General features: G+C 37.2%; 1 protein-coding gene across 2 annotated transcripts in view; it reads left to right on the forward strand.

The window, feature by feature from the left end:
- The first annotated feature begins 235 nt into the window (after positions 1-235).
- The window catches only part of MSH2 (mutS homolog 2), a 79,829-nt gene continuing 60,422 nt past the window's right edge, over positions 236-19,642 (forward strand). For both annotated transcript variants that reach the window (XR_012472244.1, XM_074205404.1), the window contains exons 1-6: positions 236-467; positions 8,049-8,203; positions 13,749-14,027; positions 14,874-15,020; positions 18,272-18,421; positions 19,496-19,629. Coding sequence is in view for 1 of the 2 variants with exons in the window: in XM_074205404.1 (XP_074061505.1) it covers positions 257-467; positions 8,049-8,203; positions 13,749-14,027; positions 14,874-15,020; positions 18,272-18,421; positions 19,496-19,629 (1,076 nt within the window). In the remaining variant the exon portion in view is untranslated. The remainder of the gene's footprint in view (positions 468-8,048; positions 8,204-13,748; positions 14,028-14,873; positions 15,021-18,271; positions 18,422-19,495; positions 19,630-19,642) is intronic.

Below are 19,642 nucleotides of genomic sequence, written 5' to 3' on the forward strand. Positions count from 1 at the left end.
GGGGCTCTCGGCGCTCCGCACCTGGTCTCGGACTGGGAGGCTGAGTCCGGCGCGGGGGCGTCGGCGTCCGCCTCATCCCGCCTCGGCTTCCGCTCGGCCTCTGATTGGTCGTTTCTAGCCGCGTCCTCCCCGCCCCTCGGGCAAGGCTGGGTGCTGATTGGCTCTCCCGCCCGCAGCCTCGGCGAAGGCGGGAAAGGGGGCGGGCCCACGCGGGGTCGGGCGGGGGCGCCGGCGGCCGCTGGCGGGAGATTCCAACATGGCGCTGCAGCCGAAGGAGGTGCTGGCCATGGACAGCCAGGCCGAGTGCAGCTTCGTGCGCTTCTTCCAGGCCATGCCGGCGAAGCCGCTCACCACCGTGCGCATCTTCGACCGGGGCGACTACTACACCGCGCACGGCGACGACGCGCTGCTGGCCGCCCGGGAGGTGTTCAAGACCCAGGCGGTCATCAAGTACATCGGGGTGACCGGTAAGGGCAGCCCGGGGCCGGGCCGGGCGCGCGCCCCTCCCCCCGCGCTGGGCCTGTGTGCCCCGAGCCCGGGCCGGCCCCCTCCCTTCGGCTCGGTTCTTCCCGCCTCCACACCTTTATCCAGCGGCCGCTGAGCGCGGGGCGGCCGGGCCGAGGCCGGGGCAGGAGCCGAGCCCGCCGGAGCCCCCCGGAGCCCCCCGGAGCCCCCCGGCCGCGCGCACTGCCGCCCCCGCCCCGCCGGCGGCCCCGGGACTGGACCTGAGGGGCCCTGCTTCTCCCCGGAGCCACTTGGGTCCAGCGGCCGGACGCCCCCCACCCAGCCGCGCACAGCACCCCCAGACTCGGAACAGCCAAGCCTGCCAGCCCAGGCTCGGAACCAGGATTCCGCCCCTCCACGGTTTTTTTTCAATCCTAGAATTTCAGGACTCAGAGAGGCCTGTAATGATCATTTCATCCAATCCCTTCATGTTACAGAAAAAACAGCTTTCTAAAAACCATCACCTTGTGCCCTGATTTGTGGGCTTGCCAGAGATTCTTCCCGCTTTGCTTCCTATTATCTCATGGGTGGCATAAATTACTCAGCCCTCTGCTCTTCCACTTTTCTTATCAGCAGAATGAGTGGATCCTTTGTGTTTTCCTCCGCCAAAACTCTCACCTTTGTCCCCCCTCCCAAAGTCTTCGTTCCGAATTCTTCTCCCTTTTCTGGTCACTACGGTAATTTAATTGTATTTAATTGTAATTCAGTTTTGCTCCTGATTCTTTCAAGTGGTTGCCTGAAAGTTTAAAGATTTTTTTTTAGGTTTTTGCCAGGCAATGGGGTTAAGCGACTTGCCCAAGGCCACACAGCTAGGTCATTATTAAGTGTCTGAGGTCGGATTTGAACCCAGGTCCTCCTCCTGACTCCATCGCTGGTGCTACCTAGCCGCCCCTTAAACCATGTTTTTTAAAGTTTTTGGAAGTTCATCCAATTTCTAGGTATAAATCAGCTTGGTGTGAACTTTATTGCACCAAACATATAAATGGTGCTTTAAGGTTTGCAAAGTTCTTTACAAATAGTATCTCATAAGTAAGTAGGTGCTGTTATCATCATTATTATTACTACTACCACTACTACTATTTAATATTATTATTATTATTGTTATTATTATTATTTTATGGAGGAGGAAACTAAGGCAGGCAGAAGTTGAGTGACTGGTCCAGAGTCATAAAGCTAGAAAATGTCTGATGCTAGATTTGATCTTGTCTTGCTAGTTACAAATCTCTATTCTCTAAGCTTAACATCTAAATGCTAATTATGGGGGTGATTGGTATATGCTCTTAGGTACTTTTAGCCTCTGTTAGCTGTCTAAATAAATCTTGTTTTGTAGGCAGAGGTATTCTTTTTAAATTAGGTTAAACTTCATAAACTTATCTAAATCTGCAGCATAATTGGCTTTTCTCTAGTCTCCACCCTTCACAGGCCACCAGGTGGCTCAGTGGATAGAGCACCAACCCTGGAGTCAGGAGGACCTGAGTTCAATTCGGGCCTCAGATCTCAATAATTAGCTGTGTGGCCTTGGGCAAGCCACTTTAATCCCATTTGCATTGCAAAACCCTAAACCCCCCCCCCCCCCCCAACTGCCCACAGTTTAGCTCAGAATCTTATTCCCCAAACCCCCTTAGCTATTCAGTTCCTCCTCAACTTTTCTTAGAGGACTTTGTCTGGTTTTTACTTTAATTCTTTAAGTCAAACCTCAAGTCATCCTCCTTAAGAGCACTATCTTTGTTCTTCAGTCTTTGTATTGCCTGAATCCAGCATGTATTAGCCATCCTGAATAAATGTTTGTAAAATTGCTATAATTTCTGTACTTTATTATTGCATTTTTGCCTGGATCTGGGATTTCATTGTTATAGAAATTCCAGGTGAGGAAATTTATTATTGATGCATATTGGTAGTAGCTTCAAATTTAATATTTATAGAGTTGCTTGGGGGCATTGAGAGGTTAAACCACTTTTATAGTTTAACTTTTCCTCCAGGTTTTTGGGACCTGCTCTTTAACCACTACTCCTTACTATTATCAATATGACATAATTCTTTGGTGACCAACAGTATAAAAATGAATGACTGGGATGTTTAGGTAAATTAAACCTATTGAGAATTTGATGTTTAAAGATAGTTATGAAACTTCAAATGTATCTAGTGAGAAAAAAATGGTAGTTCTTTCAACATGCTTAATTAAGTTCAGTATTTGCTGAAAAGAAGCAGCTTATTGCTTCTGAAGCATTTAAGTGGAGTTAAAAAGACATAATAAGAATGATTAATTGATGACCAGAAATTGGATGATAATGACTCAGTATGAAGGAATCCTAGGCTGTCCTGCTTTTTTTAAATGGAACGTTTATTACATTATGAAACTCTATGGTAATGAAAAAATGCATGCAAGGGGTAGTGTGTAATAAAGTTAAAAAACTTAATTGTTTTTAGTTGTATTCTAGTCTTTGTAACCCAAAGGAAGAAATTGAGTTCTATCTATAGTGTCAAGTAGCCACCGTTGCATATAGTAGTTGTTTAATAACTACTCATTCAATTTCATTCAAATAATTGCTGCTCTTAAAGAGTGTTATCTTATTTAGTGTTGTTGGATTTTGTCTTGCTTTTTAAAATCTATTTAAAATCCTGAGCAAAACTCTCCCAAGTATGACTACTTGTTTTTGTTGTCGTTCAGTCATTCCAATCATGTTTGAGTCTTCATAACCCCATTTGAGGTTTTCTTGGCAAAGATATTGAGGTGGTTTGCCATTTTCTTCTTCAGCTCATTTTACAGATGAGGAACCTGAGGTAAACAGGGTTAAGTGACTTGCCTCTGGGTAAGTATCTGAAGCTACATTTGAGTTTTAGGAAGATAAGTCATTCAGACTCTAGGTCTAGCACTTTGTCACCTAGCTGCCTCCTTAAAGTGGGGTTGGAGTTTTATTTATTCAAGTCTTCTCTCAACCATTATTAGTCATAATAGTTTATATATAAAATGTTGCTTTTAATTTTCTTGTTATTTTTATTTTACATATTTTTGGGGGAGAATTTATACTTTGTATCAATGTTATGTCTTTGATTTTCTGAATTCATTTGATTAATATGGTATAATAATTTTGTTTAGTCAGTCTTAGTTAATATGATTTTGGAAATCTATGTAACCTTTCTGGGTCCCTGTTTCTTCATTTACAAAATAAGATTTCTAATTACAGTTATTTTATTTTTGTACAAATGTTTTTTTATATATTACTAAAATATTTTTGTTTAAGTGTAACCATAATACACTTTCCCCCCCAAAAATATAGACCCTCATGAGCAATAAGGTAAAGGAAAGAGGAAAAAATTAAAATGAAAATTAAAAAATAATAATAATAGGGGCAGCTAGATGACACAGTGGACAGAACACTGGCCTTGGAGTCAGGAGCATTCAAGCCCAAATCTGGCCCCGGATACCCAACAATCACCCAGCTGTGTGACCCTGGGCAAGCCACCCAACTCCATCTGCCCCACAACTCCCAACAACAAAATTTAGAGTCCTTATTTTATAAGTTTTGAAATATTAGAGAAAGAGAGCACATAAGAGAGGCTCTTCAGTTGCCATCTTAGCTCCGCCCCCCCCATAAGATTTCCAATGACTTTTCTATCAGAAAATCACTTTGATCATTCCTGAAAGTCTCCTATTTCAAACTTCATCTTATTTGTACATTGTAAGAGGTTGCAGCCTAGGAACTATTCAACAACAACAATAATAATAATAATAATAATAATAATGATGATGATGATGATGATGATGATAAATGTGCTTCAGTATGTGTTCCAACACCACTAGCTCTGTCATGGGTAGATCACATTCTTTATAAGTCCATCACAAAAACTAATTCCACAATTTTCCACTATTAGCATTGCTGATCACAACTCCATTCATACTTCCCCACTACCATACACTGTATTTTCTCTTTCCTTTCACTCTGTCCTTCTTCTTAAATGTGCTGTAGGGTAGTCGAGTGGCACAGCAGACAGATCACCGGCCCTGGGGCCAAGAGGTCCTGAGCCCATGTACCACCCCTAAGGTCCAGCAACCATCCAGCCCTGTGATCCTGAACAGGCCATCCAATCCCAGTCCCTTGCAAGAAGTAAAAAAAATGTGTTTTATCTGACCACTCTCTCCCATGGTCCACCACCTTCCTTCATCACTCACCCCCCCTTCTCCCTGTCCCCTTTCTGTCTTTCCTACTCTAGATGTCTATACCCCATTGAGTATATATGCTGTTTACTCTATGAGCCACCTCTGATGAGAGTGAAGGTTCCCTCATTCCCCCATGTCTTCCCCCCTTCCATATCATTGCAAAAGCTGCATGAAATATCTTTTATATGAAATATCTTAGCCTATTCCTCCTTTCCTTTCTCTTACTCCTTTTACATTTCCCTTTTAGCCAATTGACTCCATTTGTACACCACAATATATCTTAAAATTCAGCTCTTTTCTGTGCTTCATCTATGAAAGCTCACTCTACCTGTTCTATTAAATGAGAAGTTTCTTATGAGTATTATCAGTGTCATTTTTCTATACAGGAATACATGTAGTTCATCATCATTATGTCCCTCATATTTTCCCCTTCTCCTTCACTCTCTATGCTTCACCTGAGTCCTGTATTTGAAGATCAAACCTTCTGTTCAGCTCTGGCCATTTCAACAGGAACATTTGAAATTCCCCTGGTTCATTGAAAGTCCATCTTTTTCCTTGGAAGAGGATGTTCAGTTTTGTTGATAGTTGATTCTTGGTTGCCTTCTGAGCTCTTTTGTCTTCTGGAATATTATATTCCAAGCCCTACAAGCTTTTAATGTAGTTGCTGCTAAGTCCTGTGTGATCCTGACTGCAACTCCATGATATTTGAATTGTGTCCTTCTGGCTGCTTGTAATATTTTCTCTTTGACTTGGGAATTCTGGAACTTGGCTATAAGATTCCTGGGGGTTTTTTTTGGGATCTCTTTCTGGGGGAGATCAATGGATTCTCTCCATTTCTATTTTGCCCTCTGCTTCTAGGATATCTGGGCAATTTTCCTGTAGGAATTCTTTAAAAACGATGCTCTTTTCTTGATCATGACTTTCAGGTATCCCAATAATTTTTACATTATCTTTCCTGAATCTTTTCCAGATCAGTTTTTCCAATGAGATGTTTCACATTTTTCTTCTAATTTTTCATTCTTTTGGTTTTGGAGTATTGTGTCCTGACGTCTTGCAAAGTCAACAGCTTCCTTTAGCTCCATTCTAGATCTGAAGGATTTGTTTTCCTCAGAGAGCTTTCTTATCTCTTTTTTCCACCTGGCCAATTCTGCTTTTTTAAAGCATTCTTCTCCTCAATAGCTTTTTGAACTGTTTTATCCATTTGACCTATGCTGGTTTTTAACATGTTATTTTCTTCAGCATTTTTTTGGATCTCCTTGACTCAGCTGCTTCTCTGTTTACTCATTTCCCCAGCCTGTGCCTGGTTTTGGGGTGCTTCCTGAGCTTCTGAGTATTATTGGGGACCCCCCCCCCAGGATCTCAGTGTGTGTGAGGCTCTGCCTTCCTGGTCTGTGAATGACCACAGGTGTAACCCTCTGTCACGGGACTGAGGTGGGGGGGGCTGCTATTCTGTTGGGGGACCTAGACTGTGATCAGGATTTGAATGTGGTCAGAGCCCTAGAGTCCTGTTCCAGGTACAGAGGACAGAGCTCAGAAGTCTCTCTCCACTCCCCTACCTAGACTGAGCATTCAAGGCTGAGTTGCCTGGGGGACTCTGCTTGCTTCCCGTTCCTGGATCTGGGCTGCTGGGCCCCCACCCTCACCCTGCTGATCTCCCAAGTTGTGCCCGGTGCTCCCCAGGGTGTAGGTCAGGAAACTGCCCCGGCTGTGGTGAGCCTAGGCTCCCAGTGCCCTGGGGCTGCCTCTGGGAGGCTGAAGTTCCTTCACTCTGGAAGGCTGCCCCTCTAACCCCATGGAGCGGACCTTTCCACTATTTTCCAGGTTACCTTGGGTTGTAGAATTGCCTCACTGGATCCCTCAGTGGGTTCTGTCTCTCGAAAATTTAGAGTCTTTATTTTATAAGTTTTGAAATATTAGAGAAAGAGAGCACATAAGAGAGGCTCTTCTGTTGCCATCTTAGCTCCACCCCCCCCAAAATAAGATTTCCAATGACTTTTCTATCAGAAAATCATTTTGATCTTTCCTGAAAGTCTCTTATTTCAAACTTCCATCTTATTTGTACATTGTAAGAGGTTGCAGCCTAGGAACTATTCAGTGGTCTGTTGTTCAACCCAACCTGATGTGACATTCTCTGATATATCAAGTTTAGGAATATATGCAGTAATTTCACATGTATTTTGTCTTCATCTCCTGGCTCATATACATATGCATACTACAGATTTTCTTAATGAGCTATTTGTCTTATAGCAACTATATTATTTCAGGTGTTAAAGGAATAATAATAATAGTTTACTAGCATTTTCTAAAAAGTCATGAAGAATGACTTTTAAAGTTATCATTCTCCTTGAACTACTGGGCTATTTTATTTATGGAATCTACTTATGGGGGGAGGAAAGTTGATTTTGAGACCTACTCTTGACTCACGAATTTTTGCTATCTGTCTCTGGGCCCAAAATGATGGGCCTCATCATTTCTACTCCCTGGCTGCTTTTTGGCCCCATCCAGAATTCTGCCTTATTCAGGAACTCTTTCCCAATTCTTATTAATTCTATTGCCTTCCCTCTGTCATCTCCTGTTTATCCTGTATACTGCCTCACATCCAGGGTCATTTCCAGTCATCCTGAGCCACATCTGGTCACTGCACCCAGATGGCTCTAAAGGAGAGATTGAGTCAGTAGTGACTTAGTACAGCACCCCCTAACTTAGATCCAGTTCATGTTATGGCATCACTTCCCTGCTGTTAAGGTATTCTTTAATATGAAAGGACAGATACTATAGTCTTAATGAACAGATCTTGCTTGTTCATAGAATTCCCATGCTCTCTCTCCCATTTGATTGTGAGCTCCTTGAGAACAGGAACCATCCCCGGGTCTGGCACATCCTAAGTATTGAATAAAATGATTGTTTTCTGATTGTGGCACAGAGATGACTACTCTCCAAAGTTCTGAGCACAAACTGCCAGCCTGGAGATTCCTCCTATTGTGATATAATTCCTGTTTCCATTGTGGGCCCTTCAGTCAACCCACTATAGAAGAGGAGCAAGAAGCTTATCCCCAGAAAATTTGTGATGCAGTGATGGATTTTTTTTATGGCCATTGCAGCTTGAAAGCACACATATGTTATAAGTGCCAGAGGAGAGCATTCACAGTTGAAATGACAGATCCTTGAAGCAGGAAGAGTATTACATGTGACAGAAGAATAAAGTTAATTTACAGAATGTAGGCATTGCTAAGAATTTTTACATGTCCTTTTTCTGATTATATTTGTTTTCAAAGTTTCAAGACTTTATTTTTTTGATTTGTGAGAATTTGAACTTTTTTTTGCTATTTGTCCATATTCAATTCCAAATTAACTTAAAAGTATTCTATTTCTCTTTTTTCTTTAGGTACCAAAAAATTGGAAAGTGTTGTGCTTAGTAAAATGAATTTTGAATCTTTTGCAAAAGACCTCCTCTTGGTTCGTCAGTATAGAGTTGAAGTTTATAAGAATAAAGCTGGGAATAAGGCCACCAAGGAGAATGATTGGCATGTGGCATTCAAGGTAATTTTTTTTTTGCAAAGAAAAATCTCACAATTACAGTGCTGCTACCATTATTAGCAATACATGCTTCTGGGACAATAATGTCCAGTTTTTTGTGAACAGTTCCAGGCCACAACCGTAAACAAGAGGGGATAATAAAAAGAATTTTCTAGCAAAGTGCTGCTTGGGAAAAGATAGATCCTTGGAGGACAGAAGATTAACTGCCATCTATGCCACTGGATGAATCCCAGTTGTGATAGCCATTCCTAATTCAGAAATTCATTAAGTTGTCTTATGTCTAAATTGGCATACTTTGACTGGAAATGTTAGATTAATGTAACTTACTTTATTATAATGGAGAAGGACATGACAGACCACTCATATCGTTACCAAAAAAAACCTCCTCACAGACAATATGATCCAAAGAGTCACAAAGAGTTAGACTGGATCTCCTGAACAACAATAACAAATTTTATTATATGACTTATTTGTTTATTCTTCACTTATGTCTTAAAATACCATTTCTCTCAGAACATGGAACTTTTTGTTCTCATATGGTCATTTTGTAAGAACAAAGTTACTGTGGTCATTGTTAAAAAGAGGAGGAGATTGCTTGTAGCAATCTTAGATAATGAACCAGTGGCCTTGATTCCCTTTGTTTGACTTGTTTTCCATCCTGTTGCCTAGTGCAGTTAAAAAAGAGTGTGTTTTGATATACTGGTTCATATGGGTTTTTCTGGTTGCATTTTAAGTAGGCTAACATTCAGCTCTTAGCTACGAAGTTTTTTTTAGCATATTTTAATACCCTTAGTTATAGTAGAATTTTGTTACAATATGAATCTGGATATTTTAAAGATTATATACTATTCCCTGAAAGATGACTTTATATAACAAAAGCTTTATAGAACAGATAAAGAATGCATCTGTAATACTGACGATAACAATTCACATTTGTAGAGAGTCCTGTTTATAAAACATGTTATTTACAACAATTTGTGAAATACCATGTCATATCTCCATTTTACTGATGGGGGAAAACTGTCTTGGAGACATTAAATGAATTTCACATTTTATCACATTAATCATAATTTTTTGAAATGAGGGGCAGGCAGCAGGGTCTAAACCTGTGATTTCTTGGATGTGTAGCTATTCTGGAAACTATAGTCTGGAACACTGAAAAATTTAAGTGTCTGGCCCATGGATGCAGAAGCAGTGTTATAAAGGAGACAACCCAGGTCTTCCTAACTGACCCTGGCTTTCTATGTATTATATCACATTACTTTTCATAGAATGTTTTAAACCTTGGATTTGAGCCCAGATTTTCTTATGTTTAGTTCTCTTTTCATTCTAATATAATTTTTTGCTCAATCTCCTAACACTGGCACTATAAAGAGATTCATTTATACTTGTTGATGTAAATTAAGCAAGAAATGCAGTTACTTTTGGGGGATCATAGGAGGCAATACCTCAGTGCTATGATTTCATTATTATGAAATAGCCAGGTGAGGAAATTCCCTCTACTAATGCAGAAAGGAAACGATGTGGGCAAATATAAATGTATGTGCATACACATGTATATATGTACATATATGTGTATATGTATACATAGTTAAGTACATGTGCCATTATATATGTGTGTGTACACACCCCCATTTGCCTATTGCCTTCTGTTAAATTACAGGTTGTAAATCGCACAAACATCTCTTTCATTGTCAATCTGCAAATTTTGTTGGAAGAAGTTGGAATTATTCCTGTATTTTTATGAATCTTCCAGAAGAAAAGATATGTTCACATGAAGTAAATAGACAAGGGGGTTTTTGTGTTCTAGACCTCTCTCATGGTTCTAGTTTTATCATTAACCACCTATGTGACATTGGGTATGTCACTTAACATGCCTCTGATAGGTTTTCTTCTCTACAAAATAAGAGTATTGGACTTGGTTTTTTTCTTTTTAAGTTGTTAAATATTTTAATTATTTTTTTCTGACTACATGCAAAGATAGTTTTCAACAGTCATTTTTTTGGTAAGGTTTTTGAGTTTACATTTTTCTTCCTTTCCTCCTCCTGAGAAAAAGCAGTCTTACATAGGTTAAATATGTATAACTGTCTTAAACATAAATTCATATTAATCATGTTGTAAAAGAAGAAGCGAAAAGGGAAGGAAAAAAACCATGGGGGAAACCATAATACATAAAACATTTTTAAAATTGAAAACAATAAGTTTTAGTCTGCATTCAAGGCTCCATAGTTCCTCTCTAGGTTTGGATAGTAGAGTTGGACAGGATCACCTGAACAATGATAACAAATTTTATTATATGACTTTATTTGTTTATTCTTCACTTAGGTCTTAAAATACTCACCATTTCTCTTAGAACATGGAACTTTCTCATGAGCTCTTTTTTTTTTAGTTTTTTGCAAGGCAAATGGGGTTAAATGAGTTGCCCAAGGCCACACAGTAGGTAATTATTTAAGTATCTGAGACTGGATTTGAACTCAGGTACTCTTGACTCCAGGGCTGGTGCTCGGTCCACTGCACCATCTAGCTGCCTGTCATAAGGTCATTTTGTAAGAATATGGTTACTGTGGTCATTGTTAAAAAGAGGAAGAGATTTCAAGGGTTCATCTTTAGCAACCTTAGATAATGAACCAGTGGCCTTGATTCCTTTTGACTTGTCTACCATCCTGTTGCTTAGAATTTGATTATTTAGAATTTAGAATTATCTTTGATTATTTTACTGCTGAGATGAGCAAGACCATCATAGTTGATGCTGTTAGTTTGCACAGTGTACTCCTGGTTCTGCTCACTTCATTTAGCACATTTAGTTCATACAAGTTTCTCCAGGCTTTTCTGAAGTGCCCTATACCTCATGATTTCTTATTTTTTTTTTAATGGATAAACATTTATTTATTTATTTTTCCTACATGCAGTGGTAGTTTTCAACAAGCACTTTTTTGGCAAGGTTTTAAGTTGTACATTTTTCTCCTTTTTTCCCTCTCCCCCTCACAGTAAACAATCTAATTTAAGCTATATAGGGATATAAGCATGCTAAACATAGAACTTAGTAATCATGTTGTGAAAGAAGAATCAAACCCAAATAGAGAAAAAACTATTAGAAAAGGGAAAAAAAACTTTTAAAAATTGAAGATAGTAAACTTTGGTTTGCATTTAAACTCTACAGATTCTTCTCTGGATATGGATGATATTTTCTACCACAAATATTAGAATTGTTTTTCATTATTATGTTCCTGAAATGTACAAGTCATAGTTGATCATCACAATGTTAATGATAGTGTGAATGATGTCTTGGTTCTGCACACTTCACTAGACATCAGTTCAAAAAAAAACCTTTTCAGGCTGTTCTGAAGTTCTAGCCTTAATTGTTTCTTTTTTTTGGGAGGGGGGTGGCAAGGCAATGGGCTTAAGTGGCTTGCCCAAGGCCACACAGCTAGGTAATTATTAAGTGTCTGAGGCTGGATTTGAACTCAGGTTCTCCTGACTCCAGGACCAGTGTTCTCTCTACTGTTGTCACCTAGCTGCCCCTCCTAATTGTTTCTTAAATAACAATAGTTCTCCATCACACTCAAATCATAATTTGTTCAGGCATTCTCCAATTGATGGGCATCCCGTCAGTTTCTAACTGCCACCAGGAAAAGAGCTGCTCTAAATATTTTTGTATATGTGGGGTTTTTTCCCTTTTTTGTGATCTCTTTGTGATACAGACCTAATAGTGGTATTGCTGGATCAAAGGGTATGCAGTTTTATTCCCCTTTGGGCATAGTTCCAAATTGCTGTTCAGAAGGATTGGATCAGTTCACAACTCCACCACCAAAGCATTAGTCTCCCAATTTTCCCTCCAACAATGATCATTTTCCTTTTTTTGTCATAGTGATCAATCTGATAAGTATGTGGTAGTAGCTCAGAGTTTGTTTTAATTTGCATTTCTCTAATCAATAATGATTCAGAGCAGTTTTTCATTTTACTATAGTTTGTTTTAATTTCTTCATCTGAAAAGTGCCTTTTCATAATCTTTGACTATTTATCAATTGGAGAATGACTTGTATTCTTATTAATTTGCCTCAGTTCTCCACATTTTAGAAAGAAGTCCTTTATTGAAAATAATAGCTGTGAAAATTGTTCCCCAAATTTGTTGCATTTTGGACTTGGTTTCTAAAAGCCTTCTAGTTTTCAAATTCTGGTTTCCTTCCTGTTATTTTAATAATTTAAACTTTAAACTTTGCTGTTGAAATTTTTCAGATGCTTCGAATGACAATTTTCAATATTCTCTTTTCATTGATTTTTATTTAAATCTAGTTTAAGACAGTTGCAGGGTTTCAAACAGCAGATACTTAATGAATTTATTTAACTACCATTTGTGAATGTTTTCTCTGATCTGACTTGCCAATAGGACTTGAAACAATTCATAAGGAAAACTCATTATGAACAGGGAAGAATATTCTTCTGAGGAGCTTTGCTGCCATTCAGTATCATTGATGCAGACCTATACCTATCTCAGAATAATAGATGATTAATACTTTGAGTATGTTAGACATTTTCATTGGTAAAATTTTCAGGGCTGGTCCTAGATAGAATTTCTGGCTTTTGCTTATATGATTTGAATAATATTTATTCATATATTTTGTTTTTATATCACTTGAATTTCCTGATAAGCCCTTTCTTCCTTCCTCTCCCAGAGAACCATTTATAGAAAATTGTAACAAGAACAATACAATTTAGCAAAAAGTTAAACCAGTGATATCAACCTAGTCTGATATTATATGTAATGTTCTACATCCATAGTTCCCTACTTCTGCATTCTTAAATCTTTGGGATTAGTCTTGGTCAAGATAATTTCATAGCATAGATTTGTGATTATTTTGTTCTTTCCTTTTACATTGTTGTCCTTGGGTTTGCTGTTTTCTTGTTTTTCTTTCTTCACTTTGAGTCAGTTCACACTTATATGTGTTTATGCAGTAATATTCCATTTCATATAGGTCCCACAATCTGGTTAGTCTTTTCCTTACTCTACATTTACTTCCTTTTCAGATCTTTGCACTACAAAAGGTCCATTTTGATGTATCCATTACATTTTTTTTCATCTTTCATGTCCTCAATCTGATGAAAGAGCATGGTCTTCATCACTTTCTTTACCTAATTCTAAATTGTTTTTCAGAATGAATTTGTCATTTTTGCCAGTTTCTTGGATTTGAGATGAAACTTTAGAATAGTATGTATTGCATTTCTCTTTATTAGTGAGTTGGAACAGTCTTTTATGTAATTTATAGATTATAGTTCTTGTGTGAGAATTGTTCATCTCTTTGAACACTGAATCCAGTGTTCCTAAATATTTTAATTATCTAAGTTGTGCACCATTGTCAATTATTTGAGGCAGAGATTTTTTTCTCTCGTCTTCCTTATTGTGTGGTCGCTTTGCTTCCTTTGAAAGATTTTCAACTATATGGAATTCAAATTGGTTATTTTATCTTGTTTATGCAAATAGGACCTAAAAAAGGAGTTTAAAGAGGGTTTCTAGTGATTGTCCTTTCTTTTTGTTTGTTTTTTTTTTTAGGCTTCACCTGGAAATCTTTCCCAGTTTGAAGAAGTTCTCTTTGGTAGCAGTGATATGTCATGTTCTGTTGGTGGTGTAGGTGTTAAGCTATCCATCGTTGATGGCCAAAGATTAGTTGGAGTAGGATATGTTGACTCCATACAGAGGAAATTAGGACTGTGTGAGTTTCCAGATAATGATCAGTTCTCCAATCTGGAAGCTCTGCTGATTCAGATTGGCCCAAAGGAATGTGTTCTACCAGGAGGTGAAACTACTGGGGACATGGGAAAACTGAGACAGGTAAGAAAGGGGGAAAAAAATTTCATATACATTTTTTAAATTCAATTTTATTTTATTTTCAGTTCCAGATTCTCTCCCTTTTCCCTCCTTCACCTATTGGGAAGGTCCGTCCCCCCCCCCCCCCATTTCCCCCCAATAAAGCAAAACAAAACCTAAAGCTCATTGCAAATATATATAGCCATACAAAATAAATTTCCACATTAGCATTGTTTAAATAGAAGGAAAGGAAGGAAAAGAAAATGTGCTTTGATTGTCACTCTGAAACTGTCACTTTTCTATCGAAGATGGGTAGCTTGTTTCATTATGAATTCTTTGGATTTGTGGTTGATCATTGTATTGATCAGAGTTCCTAAGTGACTTTAAAATACTAATGAAGTATGACCAAAAAATAAAAAAGCAATTGAGAATGAGAGAGAGAGAGAGAGAGAGAGAGAATATGAGTGAGAGAGTGAATGTATAAGATTTTGGGTTGTGTTTTGATATAATCATGCCACTCAGTACAAAACTGAGGAAAGGAAGACAATCACCTTAATGGTGTTAAAGCAATTATGACAAGGGCAATTTAACTGAAACTTTATAAACTTAAATAATCAGTCAGTTTTTTGTTTTTTCTTTTTAGTTTTTTTTTTTTTTGCAAGGCAATGGCGTTAAGCAGCTTGCCCAAGGCCACACAGCTAGGTAATTATTAAATGTCTGAGGTCAGACTTGAACTCTGACTCCAGGGCCAGTGCTCTATCCACTGCACCACCTAGCTGCCCCTATCTATAATCAGTCAGTTTTAAAAGATTTGCAAATTCTGTTTTTCAATAAAATTGAGAAGGAAATAATTTATATTTTTAAAAATAGGTTATTGAGAGAGGAGGAATTCTGATCACAGAAAGGAAGAAAACTGACTTTGCAGCAAAAGATATTGTTCAGGACCTCAACCGTTTGTTGAAGAGCAAAAAAGGAGATCAAGTGAATAGTGCTGTATTACCTGAGATGGAGAATCAGGTATGTCAATTAAATGTATTGATTTTTTTGTTTTTAAGGTATAAATATGTTCTAGTGGAAGTTTCTAGTTTATTGCAAAGAAACTTTTAGTTGATTCTAATGACTTTTAGTTGTTCTCTTTGTTGAAATGAAAAACTCAAGATACTTCCCTAAAGGAAGGAGCTACATATACTTCCTAAATCCTTTTTCTTTTGTGTGAAAGAATTCTTTGTGGATTGTGTAAGTTTAGTAATATTGAGTTTTAGAATTTTAGACTTCATATGTTTATCTTGGTTTATCCTGTAATGTTGGTTTATACTGTAATTTTTGCCAATAAAATAATAAAAAGTAACTGATTTAAGAAGTCTTAGGGATCTGTCTGTGTTTGAATAGAAAGAAAAGTAGATATTTATGTATAACCACAGTAGAATTACCAGTTGTACTTTCATTTAAATAAGAAGTAACAGTTTTACAGATTCAAAAATTTTCAGGTGGCAAAAACCTAAAAACAAAAAAATTTTCAAACCACATACATACGGATGGACTTATTTTTATTTATTTTTTTAGATTTTTTTTTTTCAAGGCAATGGGGTTAAATGGCTTGCCTAAGGCCACACGGCTAGGTAATTATTAAGTGTCTGAGGCTGGATTTGAACCCAGGTACTCCTGACTCCAGGGCCAGTGCTCTATCCACTGCGCCACCTAGCCACCCCGATGGACTTATTTTTTAAAGTGAAAATAGCATTCCTTCTTTTTGCAATATGCTTAGAGTATGATCCATTTTACAAATATTTTATTGTTCTCTTTTGACATAGCATGTTCATTTGTGGATAGACCCTATCCTTGTTCCCTCTATTTCTCACCTCTAATAAGTCTTTACTTGTTGATTGGTTGACTCTTCCCCTTTGTTCTTGAAGAAGACCAAAATGACATCTCTTAATAGAGATGGGTTACAGTGTGTCTGACTGACTGATTGGACCAATCCACGATTTAATTATTGTTGTAGCACTAATCTCCTGTTTTGAAAATATACACCTGATGCCATTGATGATTATTTTTCTTGACTGCTTCTTGCTGATCATACTTTTTCAGATCAGGCACAAATTGTCCATGTATTTCACAATTCCATTCTTTACTTGTAACAGATTTAGTTAAGCAAAGTCACGGAGACCATATCTTACAGCGTACATATCTTTCCTTCTGTGATTCTCTTCAAGTGAGACCTCCTGCTATGAATTGATTTTATTGGTTTACTTTTTATTTTAGTTTTATGAAAGAAACAGAAAACAACTTTAAATTGCAATATGGGGCAGGTAGGTAGCAAAGTGTATTAGAGCACTGGTCTAGGAAATAGTTATATTCTTCCTTCTGAATTCAGTTCTGATCTTAGACACTTATTAGCTGTCTGATCCTGGGAAAATCTCTTAAACCTGTTTCATCATCTGTAAAATGGACTGGAGAAGGAAATTGCAAACTGTCAAGAAAACCCCAAATGGGGTCATGAAGCATTCACTGGACATGACTGAAATGACTTAATAACAAATAGCAGTATAATGAGCAGCAGCTGCTCAAGTTTTATCAGCAAACATACTGCTTTGATTAAAATGTTATGAAGTGATTTAATTATTGTTGTAGCACTCATCTCCTGTTTTGAAAATATACACCTGATGCCATTGATGATTATTTTTCTTGACTGCTTCTTGCTGATCATACTTTTTCTTGTTTTTACATTTCCTTCATTCCCAGATAGAAAATTGATGACCTAGCTATTTACTTCAAAGCCAACTGTGATAGATTATCTTATGTATTTTTATTTCTTTTAAATATTTGTTTTTATATTACACTAGAGCAACATTATAGCTGACATTAGAATTTTGCTGTTAAGTGTTATAATGTAATTCTGGCCAATTCTATTTCTTTTACCTAACTATCGTTTTGAGTAACACAGGAAAAAATGATTTTAAAAAATACTTTTTGTATCTTTTGTCTTATTTTTCAATATATCCCCCAATACACCCAGAGAGCTATCCTTTATAACAATGAATAACAAAAAAGTTTAACACTAGCTAGGTCTGTAATGCATTCTACACCTTTAATCTCCAGTTAGCAAAGTACCTTCTCATGTCTTTTTTGATTAGATAAAAATTGTCTTTCTAATTCCCAATGTTTAGTTATAGCTTTTTTTGTTTTTTATGTTTCTGTTGTATATGTTTATTTTCTTGGGTCTAGTTACTTTTATTTGCATTAGTTCATATGTATGTTACTGTGCTCTGTATTCTTTTCATCACTTCTTTTGGTGTGCAGTAACATTCTATTCATGTAGTATAATTTTTTTTGGTAAATAATATTTTAACTTTTCTCATGATGTGTAAAAAAATGTCTCATAGTTTTCTCTCTCCCCTTACCCTTCCCCCAAATGGCAAGCAATTTGATATTATAATTATACAATTATGTTAAACATATTTTCCACATTAGTCATTTTGAAAGAAACAGCAAAACAAAAATCATAAGAAAAAAAGTGAAAATAGCATGCTCTGATCTGCATTCAGACTGAATAGTTTTTTTTCTTCTGAATGTGGATAGCATTTTGCATCGTGAGTCTTTTGAAATTGTTTTGCATCATTTGTTTTACTGACAAGAGAACTGTGTCATGGTTGATCATCATACATTGTTGCTGTTACTGTATATAATGTTCTCCTGGTTCTGTTCATCTCACTCAGCATCATTTCACACAAGTCTTTCCAGGTTATTCTAAAATCTATTTACTCATAATTTTTTATAGCCCAATAGTATTCCATTATATTCATATATATCACAACTTGTTTAACCATTTCCCAATCCAATTTCCAATTCTTAGCCACCACAAAAAGAACATGTAGCATAATTTTTTTCGCCATTCCTCAGTTCAAAGACATCTGCTTTGTTTCAGTTCTTTGTTGCCCAAAAAATAATGCTTCCAATATTTTGGGTGTACATGAGACTTTTATTTTTGTCTTTAGCTCCTTTGGAGTACATGTCTAGTAGGAATCTCTGGTTCAAGGAATATTGGCATTTTAGTCATTTTATTTGTGTTCTTCCAGGCTGCTTTGCAGCATGGTTGGACCCCTAATTCTAATAGGCCTTTAGTGTGCCTATTTTTCCTAAACTAGAGAAAAATGAAACTGCTTGTAATTCATCTTTATTCAGGCGTTTACTTTAAAAACTTCTTAATTGCTTTTACTTTTGATTTTTCTTTTTGTTACTGTAATTTTATATTTGAAATTTTGTTGTAGGTTGCAATTTCATCATTATCAGCTGTGATTAAATATTTAGAACTTTTATCAGATGACACAAACTTTGGACAATTTGAACTGACTACTTTTGACCTCAGTCAGTATATGAAGCTGGATAATGCAGCAGTCAGAGCTCTTAACCTTTTTCAGGTGAGAAAAAATTCCAAAGATTGAAGCTTGGAATGGTGTCTTGCCTGGAATTTCCTTTAAAGAAGAGGTCAGAAAAGAGACCAGGAGCTTCAGGTTGATTTTATATGTAGTTTAATAATCAGAATGGGTTACTTCCATAGAAAACACAGTGGATCCTTTCAAAAAATAATTCCCAAAAGCTCCATGTTATTATAGAAATCAGATAAAGGGAGGAGTTATATAGTAGTATGGATACTTTGAGGTTTACTCTGCTTAGCACTGGGATCAGGTTCCAGATACCTGGGTACTGTATCAATCTGGGCTTGTGACCCAGACATGAAAGGCTATGGACTGGCCAACTCCTGCATTTCACCAATAGGGACCCCCCCAAAATAGAAAGGGCTACCTTGAGAAGTGGTAATTTCAATCAACGTGAATACTTCTTTTATGATTTATGACCTTTAAAAGCTGTTGTCAGAAAACATCTAAGGGGCCTATTTATGATGAAGATCTTAGGTAGGCTAGGTTATCATTTGGCACCAACTTCAGTTCTTTGACATTATTTGAGGTCTTGTCAAAGATCTTAGTCTAGAAGAATAGTCTTCAAGAACACAGGAGTTGGTAGATGGGAGGAAGTTCTTTGTCAGAAACGATCAGAACATTAAGAAAATGAAACCTAGAATCATTTCCACAACACTGTAAGAGATTGGGGTAGCACTTCAGTGACAGTTTAATTATAGGGATGTAGTATTCTTAAATGTTTAGAAATATGGTATGTTTTAACATGTTTTAACATCTCTGGCAACCAGAATTTTGCAATTAATATTGTTAAATTAGATGCATGTAATAAATTTCAATTGTTGTTCCTTATTTTTCTATTCTTAAGAGTATAGAATAGTCTATATTAAATTTGATTCTGAAGTTTTAGACTTAATGTAGCAGTAATATTATCATATTCTTTATATGAACAGAAGCTTGATTATATATTGTGAATTATAAAGTCAAATCATTTAAATAAAATTTTTATTTATTCTTTTCAGTTAGTAAGACTTGCTATTGAGTGCATCATTGCAACTTTTAACCTTCTGTTACCAGGGTTCTACTGAAGACAAAAATGGTACTCAGTCTCTTGCTGCACTGCTGAATAAGTGCAAAACACCTCAAGGCCAAAGACTGCTTAATCAATGGATTAAGCAACCATTACTGGATAAGAACCGGATAGAGGAAAGGTACATAAATCTA

The sequence above is a fragment of the Macrotis lagotis genome, chromosome 1, assembly GCF_037893015.1.
Source record: "Macrotis lagotis isolate mMagLag1 chromosome 1, bilby.v1.9.chrom.fasta, whole genome shotgun sequence".
NCBI lineage: Eukaryota > Metazoa > Chordata > Mammalia > Peramelemorphia > Peramelidae > Macrotis > Macrotis lagotis.